At 41.3% G+C, this 20,474-nt stretch overlaps 1 protein-coding gene across 4 annotated transcripts in view; it reads left to right on the top strand.

Moving 5' to 3' along the window:
• The first annotated feature begins 1,151 nt into the window (after nt 1–1,151).
• Nucleotides 1,152–20,474, top strand: part of LOC308120926 (calcium/calmodulin-dependent protein kinase type II subunit gamma) — a 66,849-nt gene continuing 47,526 nt past the window's right edge. For all 4 annotated transcript variants that reach the window (XM_080481858.1, XM_080481857.1, XM_080481856.1 and 1 more), the window contains exons 1-2: nt 1,152–1,276; nt 3,437–3,531. In XM_080481858.1, the coding sequence (XP_080337984.1) occupies nt 1,212–1,276; nt 3,437–3,531 (160 nt within the window). In that variant the 5' untranslated portion in view covers nt 1,152–1,211. The remainder of the gene's footprint in view (nt 1,277–3,436; nt 3,532–20,474) is intronic.

Here is a 20,474-nt window from a genome sequence, read left to right as displayed (position 1 = left end):
AACATTTGAGAGAACTGGCACTGATTTCCAACAGAATGTGATGTATGAAAAGCATCAGTCATGGGAGACATTCACCTACAAGTGTAGCCTGGGATTGATTTTCACTTAATATGTAAAGTGACTTATTTAGCTGAGATGATGAATTGCATGGCAATGTTTCCAGGGAGAATAAACTTGTTGCTTTTGTGTTCGAATATATTTGCTGAGCACTGATTGTGGTCTTTTTTGTTTTCTCAAGATGCCTTTTGCCTGAAAATTGTCCAGAAAAAAAAGGGTTTCAAACATAAAGCCGGTGGACTAAAATCGACCTGCACGAGGCTGTAAGGGTGAGTGTGTAAAATCATGCATAATGCAACAGCTACTGACGTTTCTTTTTTGGACATTTCACAATATTTTTCACAAAAATCTGCCATTGAAACTGGTGATTGTAGTAATTGTTTTGTTGTGTGAAATTATAAATAGTTTCATCAGGTATATCCGCAACACAACAAAGAAAAAGTTTACTGTTTAAATATTGGATTATTATTTTTTTATTATTATTATTAATAGATATTCTGATGGTGATTCTTTTTTTAAATTTAAATCAAATTTGTACTGTTCTAAAACATTTTTCTTATACTTATTTGGTGAAGGGATGCGGGAGGGTGAAGAGGGTTTGCTTTACTGCATGGAACAATACATAACCATTTACTTTGTTCTACAAACAAAAAAAAACCCCAATAAATACATGTATAAAAAAACGTTTACATTTAAAGGTTAATGTGGTACTATTTTACCAGTCTGGCCCAGTTAAGATGGAATTGGAGCGTATGAGGACTTATATCGTATCGTTATCGGCGACATCAGCTGCGATATTTCTCGAATCGAAAGGACAATCGGTGGAATCGTGACTTTGTTTTTCTCTTTTCCAGCAGCGTGACTCCTCTTCTCGGTGGAGGATCTCTGTTACTACAGTTTACCCCTCTCTCTCCCCCTCCCTCTCCCTCTCCCTCTCTCTCTCTCTCTATCTCTCTCTCTCGCGCTCCTACCCTCCCACTCTCTCCGCTCCTCTCTCGGTGAGCTCCAGCCTCTCTCTTCCCCCTCCGAAGCCTTCACGAGTTCTTCCTCACCGGAAAAAAAAAACCAACAAAAAAAAAACCCAACGAAAAAAACCCCCTCGAGGCGCGTCCCCCCCTTCATTCTCTTCTCCTCTCCCCTGCGCTCCGGTCAACATGGCTACAATAGTAACCTCCACCCGCTTCACAGACGAGTATCAGCTGTACGAGGAGCTGGGAAAGTAAGACCTCCGTCTGCACCGCGGCTGCTTGTCTGTGCTGCTCTTGTTGCATGCAGTCACTCTGTGAATGTGTGTGTGTGTGTGTTTGCATGCCCCCCCCCCTCTTCCTCTGCTCCCCCTGCTGCCGTTGTGCGCGACCACTCCAGTGTTGACAGGGCAGGAGAGGAGCTGTCAAAAAAAAAGCAAAAAAAAAAAGAAGCTGCAGGTTCATGTCAGCGCTGCAGAGGCTCATGTGTCTTAATCCCGCATTTTAAAGGTGTATCGCACTCGTGTCTCTTCTCTTTGTGAGGAAAAGAAAAAGAAAAAAACGTGGGAAAACATCCTGCTATTAAAGCGCGTAATTTATCCGCAGGTAGGCGCGCGTCGAGAGCGCGTTTTTTTCTTTTTTACGCGTTGCGTGGTGGCATCTCCCCCTCTTCTATTCCTCCCCCTCCCTCTTCCCCTGCTCTTGTTTTTCATGCATTTCTAAGCAGACTGCAGGGCTTACTGTACATGCCAAAAAAAAAAAAAAAAAAACAGCAAGACGAGGCTTTGCTGCAATAAAACACGTTGACGCATTCGGATTTAAAGCGGCGTTTCCACTGTGTGTATCATGGCTCCAAAGCCACTTTGTAACATCTAATCTCTGCGTGTGGCTAATAGAGCTGCTCCACCTACTAATACAGTTTTAAAAAGAAGACGTCTGTGCAAAATAAAAACAAAAACAATAATGCGGGCAGGCTGCGAGGAGAGATCCAACTCATCTCGGTGCTCTCACAGTCCAGTTTGACCTCCAGCAAACTAAAATGAGAGACGTTTTCCTTCGTTTCAGTGAAAATACGCGGTCACATTATGCAAAATCTTCCATTTGGTGACGTGCCTTTTAAAAGAATCTCAAGTTTAAAAAGAAATCAGAGCACATTCAACATTGATGATATCTTCTCGTGCAGAATACGGTGCAGCGTAAAACCTTTTGCGTAGTTTTTGCATGTATAAAAATTCTCCCTCTCATTATGGCTTGATGCTGATGCTGATTTCAATACCTCAAGAAGGTTGCTCGCCTTCACTGCTGCATCAGATCTCATCTCAGGCTCATGATGTATCAGCTGCTCTTACTAAGGCCCCGTTTTCAAGTTCAAATGCAAAACTTGCGTTGCGTTTCGGGTGTCCGTCCGTTGGCAGGACGACGGCGCCCGGAGCTACTGAAGGTGCAACTTTTTAGAAAAAGCTCAGAATCCGTCTCGGCGTTGACCGTCGAAACATCGGTCCACGGACAACTCCAGGGTGTCACGACTCCCAGTTTCGCATTCTCCTGGGACTCGGTAGTTTTATAGTTGCGAGTCACCCGCAACCGCGGGGAGTCCGGCTTCATTGTCTGTCCACAACAATGTCCGCGTACTCGCCGTTGTTAATGTTTATATCGTATTGTTCTTTGCCGCATGTGCGTGGTTTCATTACAAAAACAAACAACAGCGCCCACTAGTGGCAGAAACTTTTCTGAAATGAAAATGGGGGGAAAAAAAACAACCTAAAAACAATACTCTGTTCCATGAAACGTGTAAACGGGGGCTAAAACGCTGCAACCCACAATGAATGACTTAGAAAACAGCAGTTAAAACAACTGAAAAATGACATTAAATGTATCACTAATGTTTCCTGATAGCCATATCAACGTACACGTTTCTTTTCATTCATGTGTTTTTTTCAGAAATATGATCATGATTTTGTGCAGATATAATTTTCGCACTTTAGCAATCTTAACCTTCTTAACCTGCGGTCCAGATTGGATCCCCCGAAGGGCCCTTGCTTTGGCCCACGTGTCGTTGGTTTGACGCCGATTCTTCCCTCCAGTGGCTCCGTTCTCCACGTTGAGCGCCGTCACGCACTCGTAGCCACACTTCTTCTTATCCACAGGATATCAGACCGTGTTAATTATGCATGTGGCTTCCTTTCCCCTCTCTTTAGGTGTGTGTGATTCATGCATGCCCTCGCTGCGTTAAGTGTGTGTGTGTGTGTGTGTGTGTGTGTGTGTGTGTGTGTGTGTGTGTGTGTGTGTGTGTGTGTGTGTGTGTGTGTGTGTGTGTGTGTGTGTGTGTGTGTGTGAGAGTGACAACTTTCTCCTGTCAGATGTTTTCAAAGTGGCTTCGCTGATCTCTAATCTGACCACTCCTCCCTCTCCAGGGGCGCCTTCTCTGTCGTCCGCCGATGCGTCAAGAAGTCCACCGGTCAGGAGTACGCTGCTAAAATTATCAACACGAAAAAGCTCTCGGCCAGAGGTGAGTGCGTCGGGCTGCGGCGCGGCGTGCGCACCGATGCGAGATCCTGAAAAACCCGCGAGCTGACGACAGTGGGCTGCTCAGTGGAGTGGGTTTATTTCCTTAAGAGCGGCGAGCCGGGCGCTCAGTCCTCCCCTTGTCAGCGGAGATTCCTGAAAAGCTGGAGGCCACTTGGCAGAGCGGAGCTGCTGCGGTTCTAAGCCGCACAGAGAGCTTCGGCAGGCTCCGGCAAGCTCCGGCAGGCTTTGGCAGTTGTCTGCGACCATTTTTGGTTTGTTATCGTTGCTGTTCTGTTTTCCGCACGTGCTCCAGCCTGAAATATCCCCTGCAGCGGCTTGCGGGAGGAGTCGGAGGAACGGTCCGGCTTTGTGTTCCACGTTGTGGCCGCTGTTGGATCTGGAGAACGTTGTAGTCGTGTGGATAATTGCTGAAAGGAAAGCTTGATGATGCAACTTGGGAGTCTCCAGTTCGCCTCACCACACATGCTGGGGAGCGGGACTACTTGTAGAAAGATCATGCCCGGGGGAAACATGCAAACTCCACACAACCAGAGCATTAACCACTGCACAGGCCTCTCCGCTGTTATATCAAACCACAGACATGAGTTAATACGACCTTTTATTCACTTTTCTCACAAATGAATTAAATATGTTAAAAGAAGATATCTCGCCCAAATCTCATTACTGCTTTGAGGAACTGTGCTCATGAGAGAATTCACAACAAGACAATTTCATATCAGTTGTATTGTGTTGTTAAAATGTGCTGTAACTACTAAAATACAATTATACTAAAGCCCCGATTACGCGACAGTTATTTTTGTTGCATTTCTGGATTCTGTTTACACGACAGCGGTGTTCGGAGTCACTGAAAAAGCAACTTTTTGAAAACGTTTCCCGAGGTGGAACTTTTTTGAGAACGCTCAGGCTCGTCTCTGTGGAAACGGGGGGGGAAAGAGCAACTTTTCGAAAACGCTGATACCGCACAGTCGCAGTAAATAGTTGTTATGCACATGGGCTTCCATAACAACAACAAACAACACAGTCCATCCTTTTTATTTTTTCATTGTTTTGGAAACGTTTCCATGTAAACACCAAACTTTCCTGAAATGAAAAAACACAAAAACGTGTAAACGGGGTCTAAATTTAGCTTGAATTCACTCATACCATCCAGGTTTAAACCTCATTATTGCTCCTAAATCAGTATTAACTTCAAGAATCTTTTCCAGATAATTATTTGTGTGCGATTAATAGCATTATTTCTTAATATGATATAAATAGAATGTAATAACTGTGCAAGAATAAACAACAAACAAGAGATTTTTTAGCTTAAATATTGTAAACAAAGCACAAAAAAGACCTGATTGGTGTAAAAAAAAGTCAACAGCAGAATAAGATGATTAACATTTACAAATTCACGCCACTTTTTAACTGCTTCACAATTAAACCATCAATTGTTGTTCACCCCCCCCCGTCGCAAAATATTCACACGAACTTCACGGTGAAGTGAGTTAAGGGCACGAAAATGAAGCGTTTGGAATGCGGACAAACGCCACGCGAGATGTTTAGATTTCATGTTTCGCACAAATCTGCAAGTTATTTTTCTGCTCCTGTGCAACAATAATCTTTCAAAACAGTGTGTTTGTGTGTGTGCGTGCGTGCGTGCGTGTAGACCTCCCGTTGGACTGGCGGTGTTGCCGGGTTTCCAGACCCCTTGACAGGCCGTGAGAACGTAGATTCAACCTTTACACTGTTGTGTTCTCGCGCGGCAGTGTCACACGGTGAAATACCACCACCTGTGCTTTGGTATTTGCGGCAGATTTGTTGTCGTCTTCAGCTTTTTCATCTGCGGCGTGTCTGAATCTTCCTGCTTCTTGTGCCTGTCGACCACTGTGTCTGTGTCTGCGTGCGTGCCAGACGAGACGAGGCCAGCAGAGGTTGAGCGGCGATGCGAGCTGCAGATCAGGGCCGGTTCTGGACTGATTGGGCTGCTCTATTTAACCCCGGGGCGGGGGGGGGGATTGCTCCCCCTCCCCTCCCCCCGTCCGCTCTCAAACACCAACACCCATGTAATTTTCCTTTCTTTTTATGTTGCTTTCCTCCCGTCCCCTCCCTCCTATTTTCTATAAACAAAAGACTGGAGCAAAGATCTTAAAAATCCCCTTTTCAGCTGCAGATTTGATCTGCCGTGTGTATCCGTGTGGAGGCTGAGCTGGCGGCGGTCCGGAGCCAGTAACCCGGCAACAGCAGGGGTGAAACTCCTCATCCCGTAGGCTGTCTGGCAGAGAGGCCCGCTTTTTTTTTTTTTTTTTTTTTTTTTTCACCGCGTGTTTGTGTGTCGTGGTCACAGTTGTCACACAAATGCACAAACAGACACGACTGCTCTTTTCTCACTTACAAAACAAACACAGTTGCGCACATTTTTTTTTTCTTCTTTTCTCACCTACTTATCGCTTCTCACACTCTGCAGCGGCGTGCGCGCTCGGCCCGTCTGCGCCGCAGTTTCACATGCCGAGACACAACATTCGTCTCTCCTTCTGAAGCCTTCACTCAGCCTGAATTAGAGCAAAAATCTGCATTAAAAAATGGTTTCATTTTTAAAAAAAAGGCTTATTTTGGACTTGTTTTAGACACTAAAGCCACTTTCTAGAGGTCATTAGAGCTCGCCTGGCTAATTACTGAGACGTGGGGATGCAGCGGGAAAGACGGGCAGTCGGATGATCAGACAGCTTGTAAACAAACCCCCAGGCGAGCCAAATGGATTCGAAGCGGAGAACAAAGGCGTACGGTGCAATTATGACTCTTGAGTGTTGCTGCAAACATTTCCCAGAGTTTCGAGACTCGCTTATCGTGTCAGATCTGACCCACCGACATATTTCCCTTCACCGCTCCTCCTGCACATACACAGAGACAATACGACAAAGCAATCAAACGTGCATCAGTCCCGTCCATTTCCCTCAAGTTCGAATATCAAAAAGTTTTGTTTAACAGCATGTGCTTGTCAGTGGATTAAATTTTGCGAGATTTGCATGAGGTTTATTGATCGATGTCCATTTAACCTTGATTGTTTTTCATTCTTTCCTTTTTATTGTTAATCCGGAAACATTATAGTCTTTACTATTGGTGCTTTCTATAAATATGGATTTTATTTTTTTAACAATCCAGAATAACTGAATCGATGTTAAACTTAATAAACCATTCTCTGAAGTCAGAAAAATTATAATAATGTACTATATTGTATTCTTCATTCTCAGGAAGAGACGGTCCTTACTCTATATCGGTGATACAATATGTCTCACGCTGCGATGTAGAATCATCGTTTTTATAAGAAAGGATTTGATCTTTATTGGTCATTTTACATCACATCCAGGTCAAATTCACACAGTATAAACCTGCTTTATAATTCAGCTTTAATATTATAAACATTGATTATTGTTTATTGTAATATATATGGATATGAATGACTGAATTGAATTCAAGTTTATAAAAGTGTTTTAATCCTTTTCCAGGCGAGTGATCTTACTTAGTAACTTCTTGTTTACTTCCAAACGAACAATAGTGGGGCAATAATAACTTAATGAATGCTCATAATGGTAAAGTACATGAAAATTGTTGTGTATATAGGATGGGTTTGAGAGGTTGGGAAAATAATAATCACACAAAAATCCAGGAAGAAATGCATCACATGACATTGTATAGTAATTACTCTAAATTCTCAATTGTGCTTTTCGTCAGATTTACACCTTAAAACTTACTTTTATGACACATTAATAGCCAAAAAACTGCCATTTCAAAATAGTCACCATTGTAAAAAGAAAGTACTTGTGCGCCTATGCTCTAGGGTTGATTATTTCAAAAGGTGCTTCTCATAATGTGGCTCAGCTCGTCAGACTGTCATAATGATCATTTCTTTTTCAGCTTTTAGTGATTTGAACAGACAAGAGAGCAAATTAGATCATTAACCTTTGACCTCTGCAGCCACACACACACACACACACACACACACACACACACACACACACACACACACACACACACACACACACACACACACACACACACACACACACACACACACACACACACACACACACTTCTGATAGCAGTAGTGGGATTTCTGTAGCTCGTTTTTCTTCTGTCCCGTCTGATCTATTTGTGTGAGCTTTGTTACTGTTTACCAACATTGAGCATTCAAAGTCTTTGCTTTGGTGGTTTGATGTCTGGGAGATCTCTGGAGTATCTACACTCCTTACCAGCTGCATGTGTGTGTTTGCGTAGGCGGGATTAAGCTTCTTTTTTTTTTTCTTTCTTTTCTTTCGGTGGCAGTGAGGTCAGCGATCACAGAGGCATCACGTACACACACACACACACACACACACACACACACACACACACACACACACACACACACACACACACACACACACACACGCACACACACACACACACACGCTCAGGCAGATCAATGTGATGCAGGGTGTTGATCAGAGAGTTTAGAGGTGCTGCAAGGTGGGCTTTCTCACACTTTGACAGACGTGGGTTCGCTGCTTCCTCAATCTTTCAAGTTTCTTTTTTCCTTTAAGCCGTCTTAGTCTGCGTCAGCCGTCATTCGACCGGATCGGTGTGGACGTGCAGCCTCACAGCAGGGGACGCCTTCGCTGCTGCAGCCCTGCACGACTGTAGAGACACTTTTCTACGTCTCTCTATTGAGCTCTGTGAATATTTGAGCAATTTAATTTAGAGCTTTTTAGCACGTTAATCACTCCGGCTTCCTTTCATTTTGAAAACTTTCATCTTGATTTTGTTCGAGCATGAATGCAGTGTATGAAAAAACAGAATTGGTCACAGTTTTCTTCATGTATATTGTGCATGTTTATTTCGCCATAACGATAAAGTTGTTATATATTGTGCAGCCCCGGAAACATCATGCTACATTGATGTATCATGGAATTCCATTACATAGTTTAGAGACATGTTTTTAAAGCCTCTCAAAGCTTCACAATGAGTGTTTAGAATTGAATTAACTAGAAAGGTGAAAAAAAGTAGGACTGGAGCACACAGCAGAGGAAAATCCTTAATTTTGAGTTATTTGTTTTGTTGTATAATATTGATTTGAAAGAGAAAGTCAAAGGTGGGTTTGGGCTAACCCCACTGCCTTTTGTTTATTTCAAAGTAGTAACTAACATTTTTTAGAGCTTGCTAAAGTTGGAGACTCTTGATTGAAATAAAAGCAGTATTTCCAACTTGTTCGTAAGTGAAGTGACTCTTGGCTACTTTGACCAAACGTCTTGTTTTCCCCCCTGACGTGACCACTTTTCACTTCCTGTCTGCATCATTAAATTATTTTGAGGCCGAGCAAAATGTCTTTTTTTTGGAAAATCTAAATTTGGCTGTTCTGAGAGTGGATTGAAATCGATAAATGTCCCATTTTTGTCATATTTGACCATGCGTTAAAAAAAAAAGCTTGAATCTACTTTTGTGAGGGCTCTGGAGCTCCGACTAGTGGCCGGCGGCTGCATGACAGTTAAGCGCACAAATCAAACACGAACTGACCAAAATGTCTTGTAGCAACCAGTGAGGGGGGCTGACAAAGTTGCTAAATTGGCAACACCGATAAAAATGTTTGCTTACATATGACCTCTTGTACTGTATAGATGCAAAACGGGTGAAGCTTGGCCTCCCGCATCAATCCTCTGAGTTGCTAAGCAATACTTTATTTCACAAGATAAGCAGAGATGACTCGAGCGTCAGATTACAGAAGTAGATAACGATGATTGTTGTCGGCCTGAGACGGCAGCCGCTACCTGATAAGGGTCATAGGAAGAATAAACTATGAAGAGAAGTGGGTTTATGCTACTTTTAAGGTAGTGGTGAAGGAGTTCTCTTTTTTTGAATATTGAATAGATACAGTAACGTTAAAAAAAAATTAAATGTCACAATATTTTCACATCTACTTTCCAACAAGTGCAAATATGAGGAAGTCAGCTTTTCATTTTGGCTTGCAGCTTTCCCTATGTGGAGCTCTCAGTCATCACCAATCTGCTGTTTTTCGCTGCACTCCAGGATGACGTTGCAGTAAAATCAGCAAAGCTCCGTTGAGACACGAGACCTGCCGTTCTTTCACCTAGATATCTGACGGGAGTCGAACATGTTGCTTCTCCTGCCTGAGTAAACCCAAACCGAGCAGCATTTCTGTGTCACTCTCAACACCGAGTTTGAACTTGATGCCGCTGGATTAACAGAAATGCCGCAGCAGCTCCAAGTTAAACATGCAGAGGGAGAGAGGGGGGGGGTTTCTTGTTTTCTTCTGCCTTTAATATCACTGTAATAACAGTATGAGCCCAAGCTGCAGGAAATAAAATGTAATTGGCTGCGTTTATTTATTATTTATTTATCGAAATGAGTATGATAAGCATGATAGTTACCTTACAGAAATTGTAAATTTGATCGTTTTTTTATCCTCCTAAATGCCTGAATTCATCAACACGTGCATAATTTTAGATAAGACCTGAGTTTTGAAGCCCAAACTACAATCTTCCGTCCTTCAGTTGGATCTTTTGCCATCCGTGCAATCAGCATACAGACGCCCCCATGAGGGTAATAACCTCTTTACAAGCTCTGAGTTTGTCAGAATCATTCATCAAGTGATGAACTGCTGTTTGTCACGGCGCACATCAAGCAGTAAATGTGTCGCACTGTTTACAGCGACTGCTGAGACTGTGGGAAAATGTGCACACTTGTGGTTTCTGGTGAATGTGTGTGAATGAACTCAGGTCTGCTCTCCTCTGTTCTGCGTTGTACGTTTCAGTTGGTACATATGAAGAGAAAGAAATAGTTCGCATTGATGCCAGTTCACAAGTTCTCCCTGTGCATGCAAATGTGTTTTAGCTTTCGCTCCCAATTCAAATGCATGTATTTTATGCTGTCTGAGCCCAACATCGCTATATCCAGCTGGACAAAGCACAAATCTAATATAGATTGATGGATGGAATGAGCTAAATAATACTGCTGGATGTAAGGTGTAGAGGTAAAGTACAACCTCAGGACGCAGTTTTGATTAACCGAGCAGTAAATTGTAATATATTGAATTGGTTTCACCTCATAGTGTTAGTCTTTAATCCTTTATCCAGTCCATGTTTGGTATTTTCCCACAGGAGTTTGCATTGTTCAGAAATTTTTACTATTTGTTTTGAGGATGCATACTTCTAATAATTTCACTGAAAATATGATGAAATGTGGATTTTCCATACTGGGCTAATCCTGAGTTCAACCTCGAGAATCTCACCAATGTCATGATTTGTTGCTGTCACATCCAAGAGAAAACAAAGTCTGTGCAATATTTATTTTATTCTCAATGACAATAAAGCCATTCGACTGCATTCAAGCCGGAACGTTATAGAGTTTTTATATTAGAGGGCACAATGACTGAACTAGGATAAATTCCATTTTCATGTACCGTGCATTCATACTTTGCAAATTCAAAATGACAGAAATCCGAAAGAAAAGAGAATAATTCATCAAAATTGTTCAGGTAACGAATGGCTGTGTAAATCCGGGGCAAGAGAAAGAGCACTGGTACTTACCCAATGCTCAATGCTGCATATGGACAGATTTACTCAATATCATGCAGACAAACAAAATCCAGCATGTACTTATTTAATTACCACAACACTGTAGGAGATTTCTCACAAAACAACTGATTTCATTTTGCATTTTTTTCCCTCATTTTTAATTATTGCAACTTATTGTAACAGTTTGGAGTGAGACTAAGGGTGAAGTGGAGACATTATGATGTCCTCAAGTCAGAATATGAACATTAAAATTGCAATGAATATTTGATGATATTGTCTACAGAGAGAAGATGAGGCATGCCTATACTTCTCATTCACAAATAGCATAATTTCAGCCAAAACATGGCTTTTTTTTTGTCTCCTAAGTCTTGCATGTTACGATTGAAACTATTGGGGTTTTTTTCTCTGTCTGGAGGTAGCGTGAACACCGCAGGAGGCGTAACGTGAGCGGCAGGATGCGTTCAGGCACAGTTTTGAATGTAGGTCATCGGCGTTGCAGTGGAGCTCGACGTGGAGTCGCTGTAGCAGCAGATTGGGAGAAAACGGGAGGAGAAAACCTGCCTCTGGTCGCGTCGACGCGACTTAAACCACGAGTCTTGCATCGACCGAACCGTTTGCCGGCGCAGACACCTGACGTAAACGCCGCTCACATCTCCACGCTGTCTCATCTTATTTTTAGCTCCAATTATGTGTCACGTCTTGTGTCGAACTGTGAAGTGAGTGTATTTTTACACCGTTATTAGGTAAGGCCTCGTCATGTCAAGGAAAGCGAGAGGGGAGAAGGTGGCGTCCTGCTGTTGAATTATTGAGCTCCGCTCTCACCCGACAGGGACGGGAGCTCTCTGCTCCATCATCCATTTCCCCTTTTCTCCCCTCTTTTCTGCATCTTCCCCCTTCGTTCTAGTGCTCTCCTCCCCTCTCCGCAAGGCTGCCGCATCGCAGGCAGACGTTTGTGTGTGAGCGATTGTGTGTGTGTGTGTGTGTGTGTGTGTGTGTGTGTGTGTGTGTGTGTGTGTGTGTGTGTGTGTGTGTGTGTGTGTGTGTGTGTGTGTGTGTGTGTGTGTGTGTTGGGTTTTTCAAGCTTTTTGGTGGGCTTGTGGTGCGCTCGCTGCAGGCTGATTGGCGGAGGGCGGCTAAACGTGGCAGAGCTGCGCGGTGAATGTTTAATGGGACCAACTGTGAATATTTGATGAGGGGGAGAGAGCGAGAGAGTCTTATATGGAAGGAGAAAGATTTGGATGTAGAAGCAGAGAGTAAGATGGGTCAAGGTTTGAGAATCGTTCACGGTGCTTCTCTTCCCACAACCTCACAGTTTCTTTCTTTTTCTTTTTTTTTTTTTTTTCATCATTATCCGGGCTTTGACACAAATGTTGTGTTTGTGTGTCCTGAGGTTCAGTGTGTTTTTCAGAGACTCTCCTTCTGTCATAATCATAGTGTCCTCTTTGTTTTCTCCCTCTTATGTGCTATCGTTATCCCCCCCCCTGTCCGAATGGCATATGGCACCATGTAGGAGCCAAGATGTATAAAATTTTCATTTGCCATATATAGCTTCACTGGACTTAAGAGGAAGTTGATCCATCCATAAAAAAGTGCATCAAATGATGAGTTTCAAATATCTTTACTGCTTCAAAATATATTGGGAAAAGAACTCAAGATTGACATGAAGTAGCCATACAGGTGTTCCTCATACGAATTCAAAATGGATCAAAAGTTCGGGACAAAACAAGTTTGAAACACCAGATTTACATAAATATAAAGAATAATTCAAGCCGTCCTAAGTTGAGACAAAACTGTAAAAGAAATACTTCAGTTCTACTACCCTATATCCCCAAAAATACGGTAATTACACTCTTTTGACAGTTTTCTGCTAAAACATTGATTTTACTAAAAGGTTTAATTGTCCGAATGGTTGCAATTAAAGGTGAAAATTTGAGACAAAAGGCAATCACAGACTTAAAAACATTTTTTTGTTTTACGTAACGGGATCATTTGTACGAGCAACCTCACACAGTCACCGGTTCTAACCATACAAATCATGCAGATTCATAATGCACTGGCGGCATTATCCTCCAACGGTTAAGTGTCGTAGTGACCGGATAATGGAAATGCAACTTCAGTGATCAGCACCCGATAAATAAAACATGTGGCCAAAATGTCCATTTTCATGTCCATACTGTGAACCACAAGTTGACTGAGAGGAAATGTTATAGCCTGGCTAAAATGATTATGACAAAAATAGGGAACTAGACACCTAAAACAGTGACTAAACAATAACTAAAACCCGTGTTTCATAGTAAAATAGGTCAAGCTGGTAAAACAGCCAACACTTTACAAAGCAAAGGGGAACAACAACAACAACTCAATATGCATCACATTGTTGCAATGCTGAGAAATTGCTGCAAAATGAAACGGCAGCACACATAATTGATAATTGAACACTTTATTTTGTGGCAGAAAGGTTGAAGACTGTTCATATTAAGCTTATTAAATGTGAGAATGTGTCTTTTTCGCTGTGTATCTTTTGGCCTTCAAGGGATTTAAGGAGGTCACTTCCTAAAATGTTTCCACGATTTTCTGACATCGCATCCACAAAGCAAATAATTAAATGTGAGGATGAATCGGAAATTTAATTACACTTTTCAAATAATGAGTCACTTTGTCCCTGCTGTGTTTATGTCTGTCCTGCCTGTGGTCATCACTCCTGTTGGTTTCCAACCCACGGCAGTCTGCCAACACTTCATTGGATTACATTACATTACATTGGAGAGTCTCAGGTGTGTGTGTCTGTGTGTTTGCCTGTCTCTGCGTGTGTGTGTGTGTGTGTGTGTGTGTGTGAGCGTCGTTGTCAGCTGTTGTCACGTCAGCGTGTGTGAGTCATGGCGGAGGTCCTTTTGTGTAAGTCCCTCTTCTGACAGTGGCAGCAGATTTGTTCATGCGCGGAGCCTGAAGAAGGGCCGTGACTGAAAGCTTTGCTCACACAATGAAATACTGCACAGACTGCAGGATGAGCACGCTTCTCCTGCAGATGCAGTGCTGGGACCAATGGCTGGCAATCCGCAGTTTAAAGTAGAGCTTGTAGAACATCTGCAATATTAGAGCATTTCATAACACTTTTTTAAAGACGGTCATGTGCCTACGTGTGCTTAGTTTTCAGGGATGAGAGGAACCAAATTGACCAATAATTCTCTGTGTGATCATCACAAATCTTGTCGTCCTCTCCTAAAGCTATATTGTTGAGATCCGGAAACCTCTGATTTGTAATGTTAAGATGTTTCAGTAATAAAACAAGTTGACATGTTTACTTGATATGAGGTTATTGGAGAAACGAAGGCCCTGTTTACGCAACATTTTTAAGTGAAAATAGTAAAGATTTCTTTGCATTTTGATTGTTTGTTTACACGACAACTGTGCTTGGGGTCACTGAAAACGTAACTTTTTGAAAATGCTCCAACTCCATCTCCGTACAAACGGGGGAAAACACAACTTTTCTCAAGCGCTTTCGAATATAGTTCGTTTTCATACATGTAATGGTGCAAAATGTTTTCCAATGCTTTTCTGAAGCAATTATAAGTTCTGTTGGTGCTCTTTTGAATGCAATACATTTTTTTTTCCATAACCTAGAAATTAACGTCCATAAATAATCATCTGGGCTTTTTAATTGTATAACATGGTGGAGGTATCATCATGGGGAGGAGCTGCTTTTTTTTAGTTTTCCTCATTGCACTCCCTTCTTGCAGACATATGAACTTCTTTAAAATATATATAGACATATATATATATATATATATAAGTATTTTTTGGGTTAAAAACGCAAGGCGAAGGTGCCTTGGAATATTTATTTATTTTAACAAATAATTGATGGTTTGAGCATTAGTGATTAGTTCATCAAAACATCTGGTTCAACTTCTTAAATGTTCATTTATTTTATGGCTTACGTTTGCTTTCATGCTTAAAACTGAACATTTTTGTGCGTGCACCATTGCTTGATGCAAAATGAGACATTTCAGGTTGCCTGTCAGACTTTAATAGTGATAAACATTTGTTTTAAATCAATTTTCTTGTATTTTAAAGACTTGAGGACATGAGTTTAGCCTCTGTAAGACGGATGCGGTCATTAAACTTTATAGGCGAGTAAGTCACCAACAGTGAAATGATAGTGTTTCTCAAATAGAGGGTTGGTTTTTTTGTTATTGAGATTATTTATTGTGACAAGTTGGAAGACTGAGGAAGCAATAAAGCCGGGCGCACACATGGGAGAGGCATCCAGCAATAATGTGAGTGACTGTGTTCATGTCGGCGTTTTACTGTCGGCCTCGCTTTATTGCTTGTTTCTCTTTCTACTTATCTACCCCACAAAACATACTGAGCAGAGGGTTGAGGATGTGTTATGCCGATTGTTGTATGACATAACTTGGATTTATTTGATAGAAATATGGAAATAACAGTAATAAATTATAGACTTTAAGCTTGGGTTGCCAGCATTAACCCTTGATATTTGCAGTTAGTAAAAATAGAAAAAAAGAACGCATTTATGCTTTTTGTGGTTCATCTTAAGTGTAACTGCCGCCTGGAGCTGGGCGATATTTTCACATTGCCGCACTTCTGCTTAACAAAAAACTTCTGCTTTCTGTTAGTTGTTTCGCCTCATAGTGGGAAGGTACCATATGTGAGTAGAGTATTCAGTAGAGGTTGGAATTGGGTTTATATGTTTTTCATTGGTTCATCCCATCTTGGTTAAAGGGGTTATATTATGCAAAATTCATTTTCTAAAGGTTTTCCACAGTAATATGCGTCCCCATACCTGGAATGACGCCCCAGAAGAGAAGAAAGTCTGTCCTCTCTCTTCCTGGCTTGTTTCAGTTTCAAAAGTTTGTTGCTCCAACCAGCCAATCAGAAATCAAACCCTATATAGTGTCATTGGTGGTTTAGCCAATTTTAATCAACGTAGGCCCTTCTTTAGACCCTCCCACAATTATGCAGCTCTGCTCTGGCACATGGCACCACGAGAGGAAGTACTTCCTCCTCTTCCCGAGTTGGGCATGTGTGGGCGGAGCCAGTCCAGCTCACACAGACACAGCAGATTCTGAATGCAGCTTCTGTGATCCAATATTCAAATTAATGAAAATCAAGGAAAAGATGGATTTCAGGCAATAAACTTTTGAATGCAACATTTCTTGACCAACGAGACCCTGTGAAAGTGTTAAAAAGCTGCATAATATGTCCCCTTTAAAGTGAACTGGTTCCGACTCTTGTGTCTCATAACCCAAAGTTACAGAAGATGTGTGGACCTTCAGTATTCAATACATCCGTCTTCTTTCCCGTTAAGTCCACATGGGGTTATAGTGGCAGCATGGAAAGATTAAAAAAAAAAAAAACAAAGAAGCCAAGACATCGATGACCCTAGTAACCTCCCCTGGTGCTCCTACTACCCCAAGCTGCTCCCAGACCTAATGAGATATAATTTCTCCACCACCTCAGGACCTCCTCCCAGTTGGAGGTGCCTGGTAAACCTCTGATGGGGGCGAACCTTGGTTAACCTCATCAGATATCCAAACTGTCTCAAAGATGAAATATCGGTATTTCATTCAAACCAGCATTTCATCTAATGTCGCACCCTGATTTAGTTTGTTCCGGACTGTTGGATGGCTGGGTGGCATGATAAAGTAGCCGTTGGCTTTCTCACAGCAAGAAGGCACAAGATTTGTTTGTGGGAGTGAAAAGTTTCTCTCTGGGTGTTTCAGGTTCTGCCCATAAACCAAGCTTGTGAGGTAATTTGTGACTTCAGATTGCTCTTTCTGTGTTGGCTCTGCGATGAACTGGCAGCCCTCCAGGGCTTAAACTGCTTTTTGCCAAATGTTTGCTGGGATGGGGTGCAGCCCCTGTGACCTTAACTGAGATGAAGCAAGTGTCGGAGATTAATGGAGAGATGATTGCTTGTTAACCATGTAACGACCATGGATAGTACCATCTGAATTCTCAACATTTATCAGAATCGGCAGATGAACTGAAGAAGAAGAAGAAGAAGCTTTATTGTCATTGTGCAAGTACAACGAAATTCCGTTTGTTGCATCACTAATAGCCAGCTCTGGCTGGTCGTCTTTTTGCACATGTGTGTTTACGAGAGTGTTTACATCCGCGGCTCTCCGGAGATAATCCGTCCGTGATCACACGCCCACGGTCATGCTGTTAATCAAGCCGATCATTGACACGGTAACGGCCATCTTGACATTTGCATGCGATCATTTACACCGGACGGCTGAGATGACGTAACCGCGGTCACCGTACGCTGTAGAGTAATGCTGTTTAGTTTCATTATACGATACTTGATATCTCCATTGTGGTCAGGCTCAGAGAGAGAATATATATGTATATGTAGAGGTTTTTAAAAGCAGGTGACCTTTGATCTGATGGCATCTTATTTTAAAGCTTTATTAATCACCTATTTGTAACAATATACAACAAGCAATAGTAGACACCATGTTAGATTATTGATCAATTTTAATGCTTTTAATCTAATTTTGTTCATAAATATTGTTCATAATTTTGTGTACTCTCCTCATCACAGCAGCATAGGTTAAACATTGTGTGGTTTTATTTACGTTTCAATTTTCTTCATTAGTTGTTCTCCTAATAGTTCGATTATGTTCATTATACCAGTTAGTTTGTTCATAATTTTTTGCATTTTATTGACATTCCTATTGCTGTTTTGGCCAAGTCTTTCTTGAAGTCAATTCAATCTTTAATCTCAATTTTAAAAACATTTAACAAAAAAATTACTCAGACAGTGATATTCTTGTATTGGGACTTTACCAGTGTGTAAATTTCACTTTGATTTACTTTGATTTACTGGCTGTTGTGCACATTATGATTGTATGATTAGCTTAACTGTACTCATTCAACCAAGTAATGGAAAAAGTAGCTTTTTAGAAAATATATGATTTTACATTGTATCAATAAAAGAGTTATAAAAAGTATCGTGACCTTTTTGAAAATACCTCCTGGTCTGAGACAGGCTTCAGTCTCGCTGTGCACCAATAAGGAAAATGTGAAAGTCCGGATTGGACTGAAACGTCTCTCGGAGCACCGTGCGGTCGGACATGATGGAAAAGATTAATATGGGAAGTTTGAGCAGTAGTGGGAGCAAAATAAAGTCGAAGCCAACTTTGAAAATATTTGAGGAATGGCACAGAGTGGACGCTTCGAATTCTTCAACCAGTTATGGTTGCCTTCATGTTTACAGTTATTTTGGTACTGCCAAATTGTAGTGAGCTTATTTTACAGAATCACAATCTAAATCCGCTGTAATCTGTTTACTTGTTGTTTGTCCAGGTTTTTGTTCCCCGCATATCTGATTATTTTATTTGTGCTTACTTGTTTCACAGTTTGGCTGTGAATACAAGGACAACGCACGCAGTACAGTGATCTGTGCAAATGTTTGTCCACGTTTTGTCATCATTATCTCAATGGTCACAAGGCCTCCGTTTTCCCAGGACGAGGATGTTTGACGAGCGGCACACAAGCCCACCATTGATCGAGAACACACAGCGTCCATTGTTGTGTGTTCCGTGCGGCTCTTTCTCCGTCCTCTTGGGCGGCTGCAAAACGACACCTACCTGCCCGGTTAAAATCATTTGATAATCCCCCCATTTAAGTCGGCTCCAACAATGGTTTGTAGTACGTTTTTTTTATTTTTTTTTTTGAGCGGAGTCGAGTGTCATCTGGTACTCGTGTCGGCTGGCACGCCACCGGCTCAGTCGGAGCCGGCGTCTGCTTCCAAGGTTACAACCTAAACAGCCTTTTAGGATAAAAGTCTGCTCGCAATAAAAAGCCCTTTTCAGGACTCGCCTGCCTTGACAGTCTTTTGTGCCGCAGTGAGCAATAATGGTTTGGTGAAGGCTGCAGTGTAATGAAGTCAAACCTTCACTTGATCGGCGGTGGATTGTAATTACAGAAAGAGCTGCCACGGTATCGGAGGGCGTCAGCACTTTTCACTGGGATTCAATGAAACGAGCAATTTTATGAGTGTATTATTGCGTGTTATCATTTTTTTGTTGGGGGAAAAAAAACAACAACCTTGTGTTCTGTGTGAGTTAATGAAGGCCTATTGGCAATTTGACCACATCCCATAATGTGTCCACCTAAATTACCTGCTTACCTCTTTTCATATCAGCATCTATCTCTGGATCTGTCTGCTTTGTGATGTTGAGCTGTATGTTGTTTTGTTTAGTCGGTGGCTCTTTAAAAAAAAAAAACAACACACATTTTGGAAACAATCTAGTATTTCTTGACTATGCAAGCACACCGAGAATCTAACGTTGAAATACGAATATATGCGTTTTTATAATTAGTCTGTTATCAAGTAGGAAGTGCAGTTTATTTTTCGAATAACTTTCCACTTTCACTCACATACATTTGCCATTGGATGTGATAACTTCAATCTTGATTGATTGTGAGATGTTACTTGGCTCAGAGAGTCTGGATCTGGATTCACTTTAAGATTACCTCAACAGATTTTGTGGTCGAAAGGTGAAGAGGACAAAAGCAAGACCTTAGTCCACATTTGAAATCTTTTATATTCTTTTAGTGTACTCATTACATCGAAGAGTTTGGGCCAATGAGCCCCCTGTTAATGGCTGTTGGCATCCATAAGCAAAGTAAAGAATTAGTGCTCTCATGCTAGTTAAGTACATTTAATTTACAATATATGTTATATCTCTATAATTAGTCCGCAGTGTTTACACTAATGTTTTTTTCACTATGACATGTACATGGAATTCATTTCTGAACACATATGTTTTAGTTGAGTAATAGTTTTATTCTGTATTTATTCCTTTATTCTATATTTATATTGGTCCATTTGGGGCTTTTGAAGCTGTGTTAGCTGTTACAACCTTAGTAACCATTAATCTTATCTTTTTATTTGCCCCTTTCACCTTGTGTTTTAAGCTGTTTTAATCATTTGGACAGTTTCAGCTACGTAGTGGAAACTGCTCAAATGTGAGCTATTTGACCTCTTTTAAATATATACATTTTCAATTTTCTGTTGATTTTAAGCTTTTCATTTATTTTTAGTCATGTTAGCTGTTTTAGATTTTTAATGGTATTTTTAATTCTATTTTATGCCTTTTTTAAGCCCTTTTAGAGTTTTAAAATTAGTCTGGTCTAGCAATTAAAATACAATTCAGATTGAAATGTTTCATATATGTTTACATATCATTTTCTAAAAAACATCATGAACCCATTGCAAAGAGGCTGGAGGGCTTTATGTAGCTCCAGAGCTGCAGGTTGCAGAGATCCAGGTTGAGTCAACAATTAACGCTTGCTTTGCTCGTAGTTTGTAGAGTACGCTACACTGGCAATATAAAAAATATATCCA

The sequence above is a fragment of the Lipophrys pholis genome (genome assembly GCF_963383615.2).
Source record: "Lipophrys pholis genome assembly, chromosome: 15".
Lineage (NCBI taxonomy): Eukaryota > Metazoa > Chordata > Actinopteri > Blenniiformes > Blenniidae > Lipophrys > Lipophrys pholis.
This window is presented reverse-complemented; position numbering and strand designations above follow the sequence as displayed.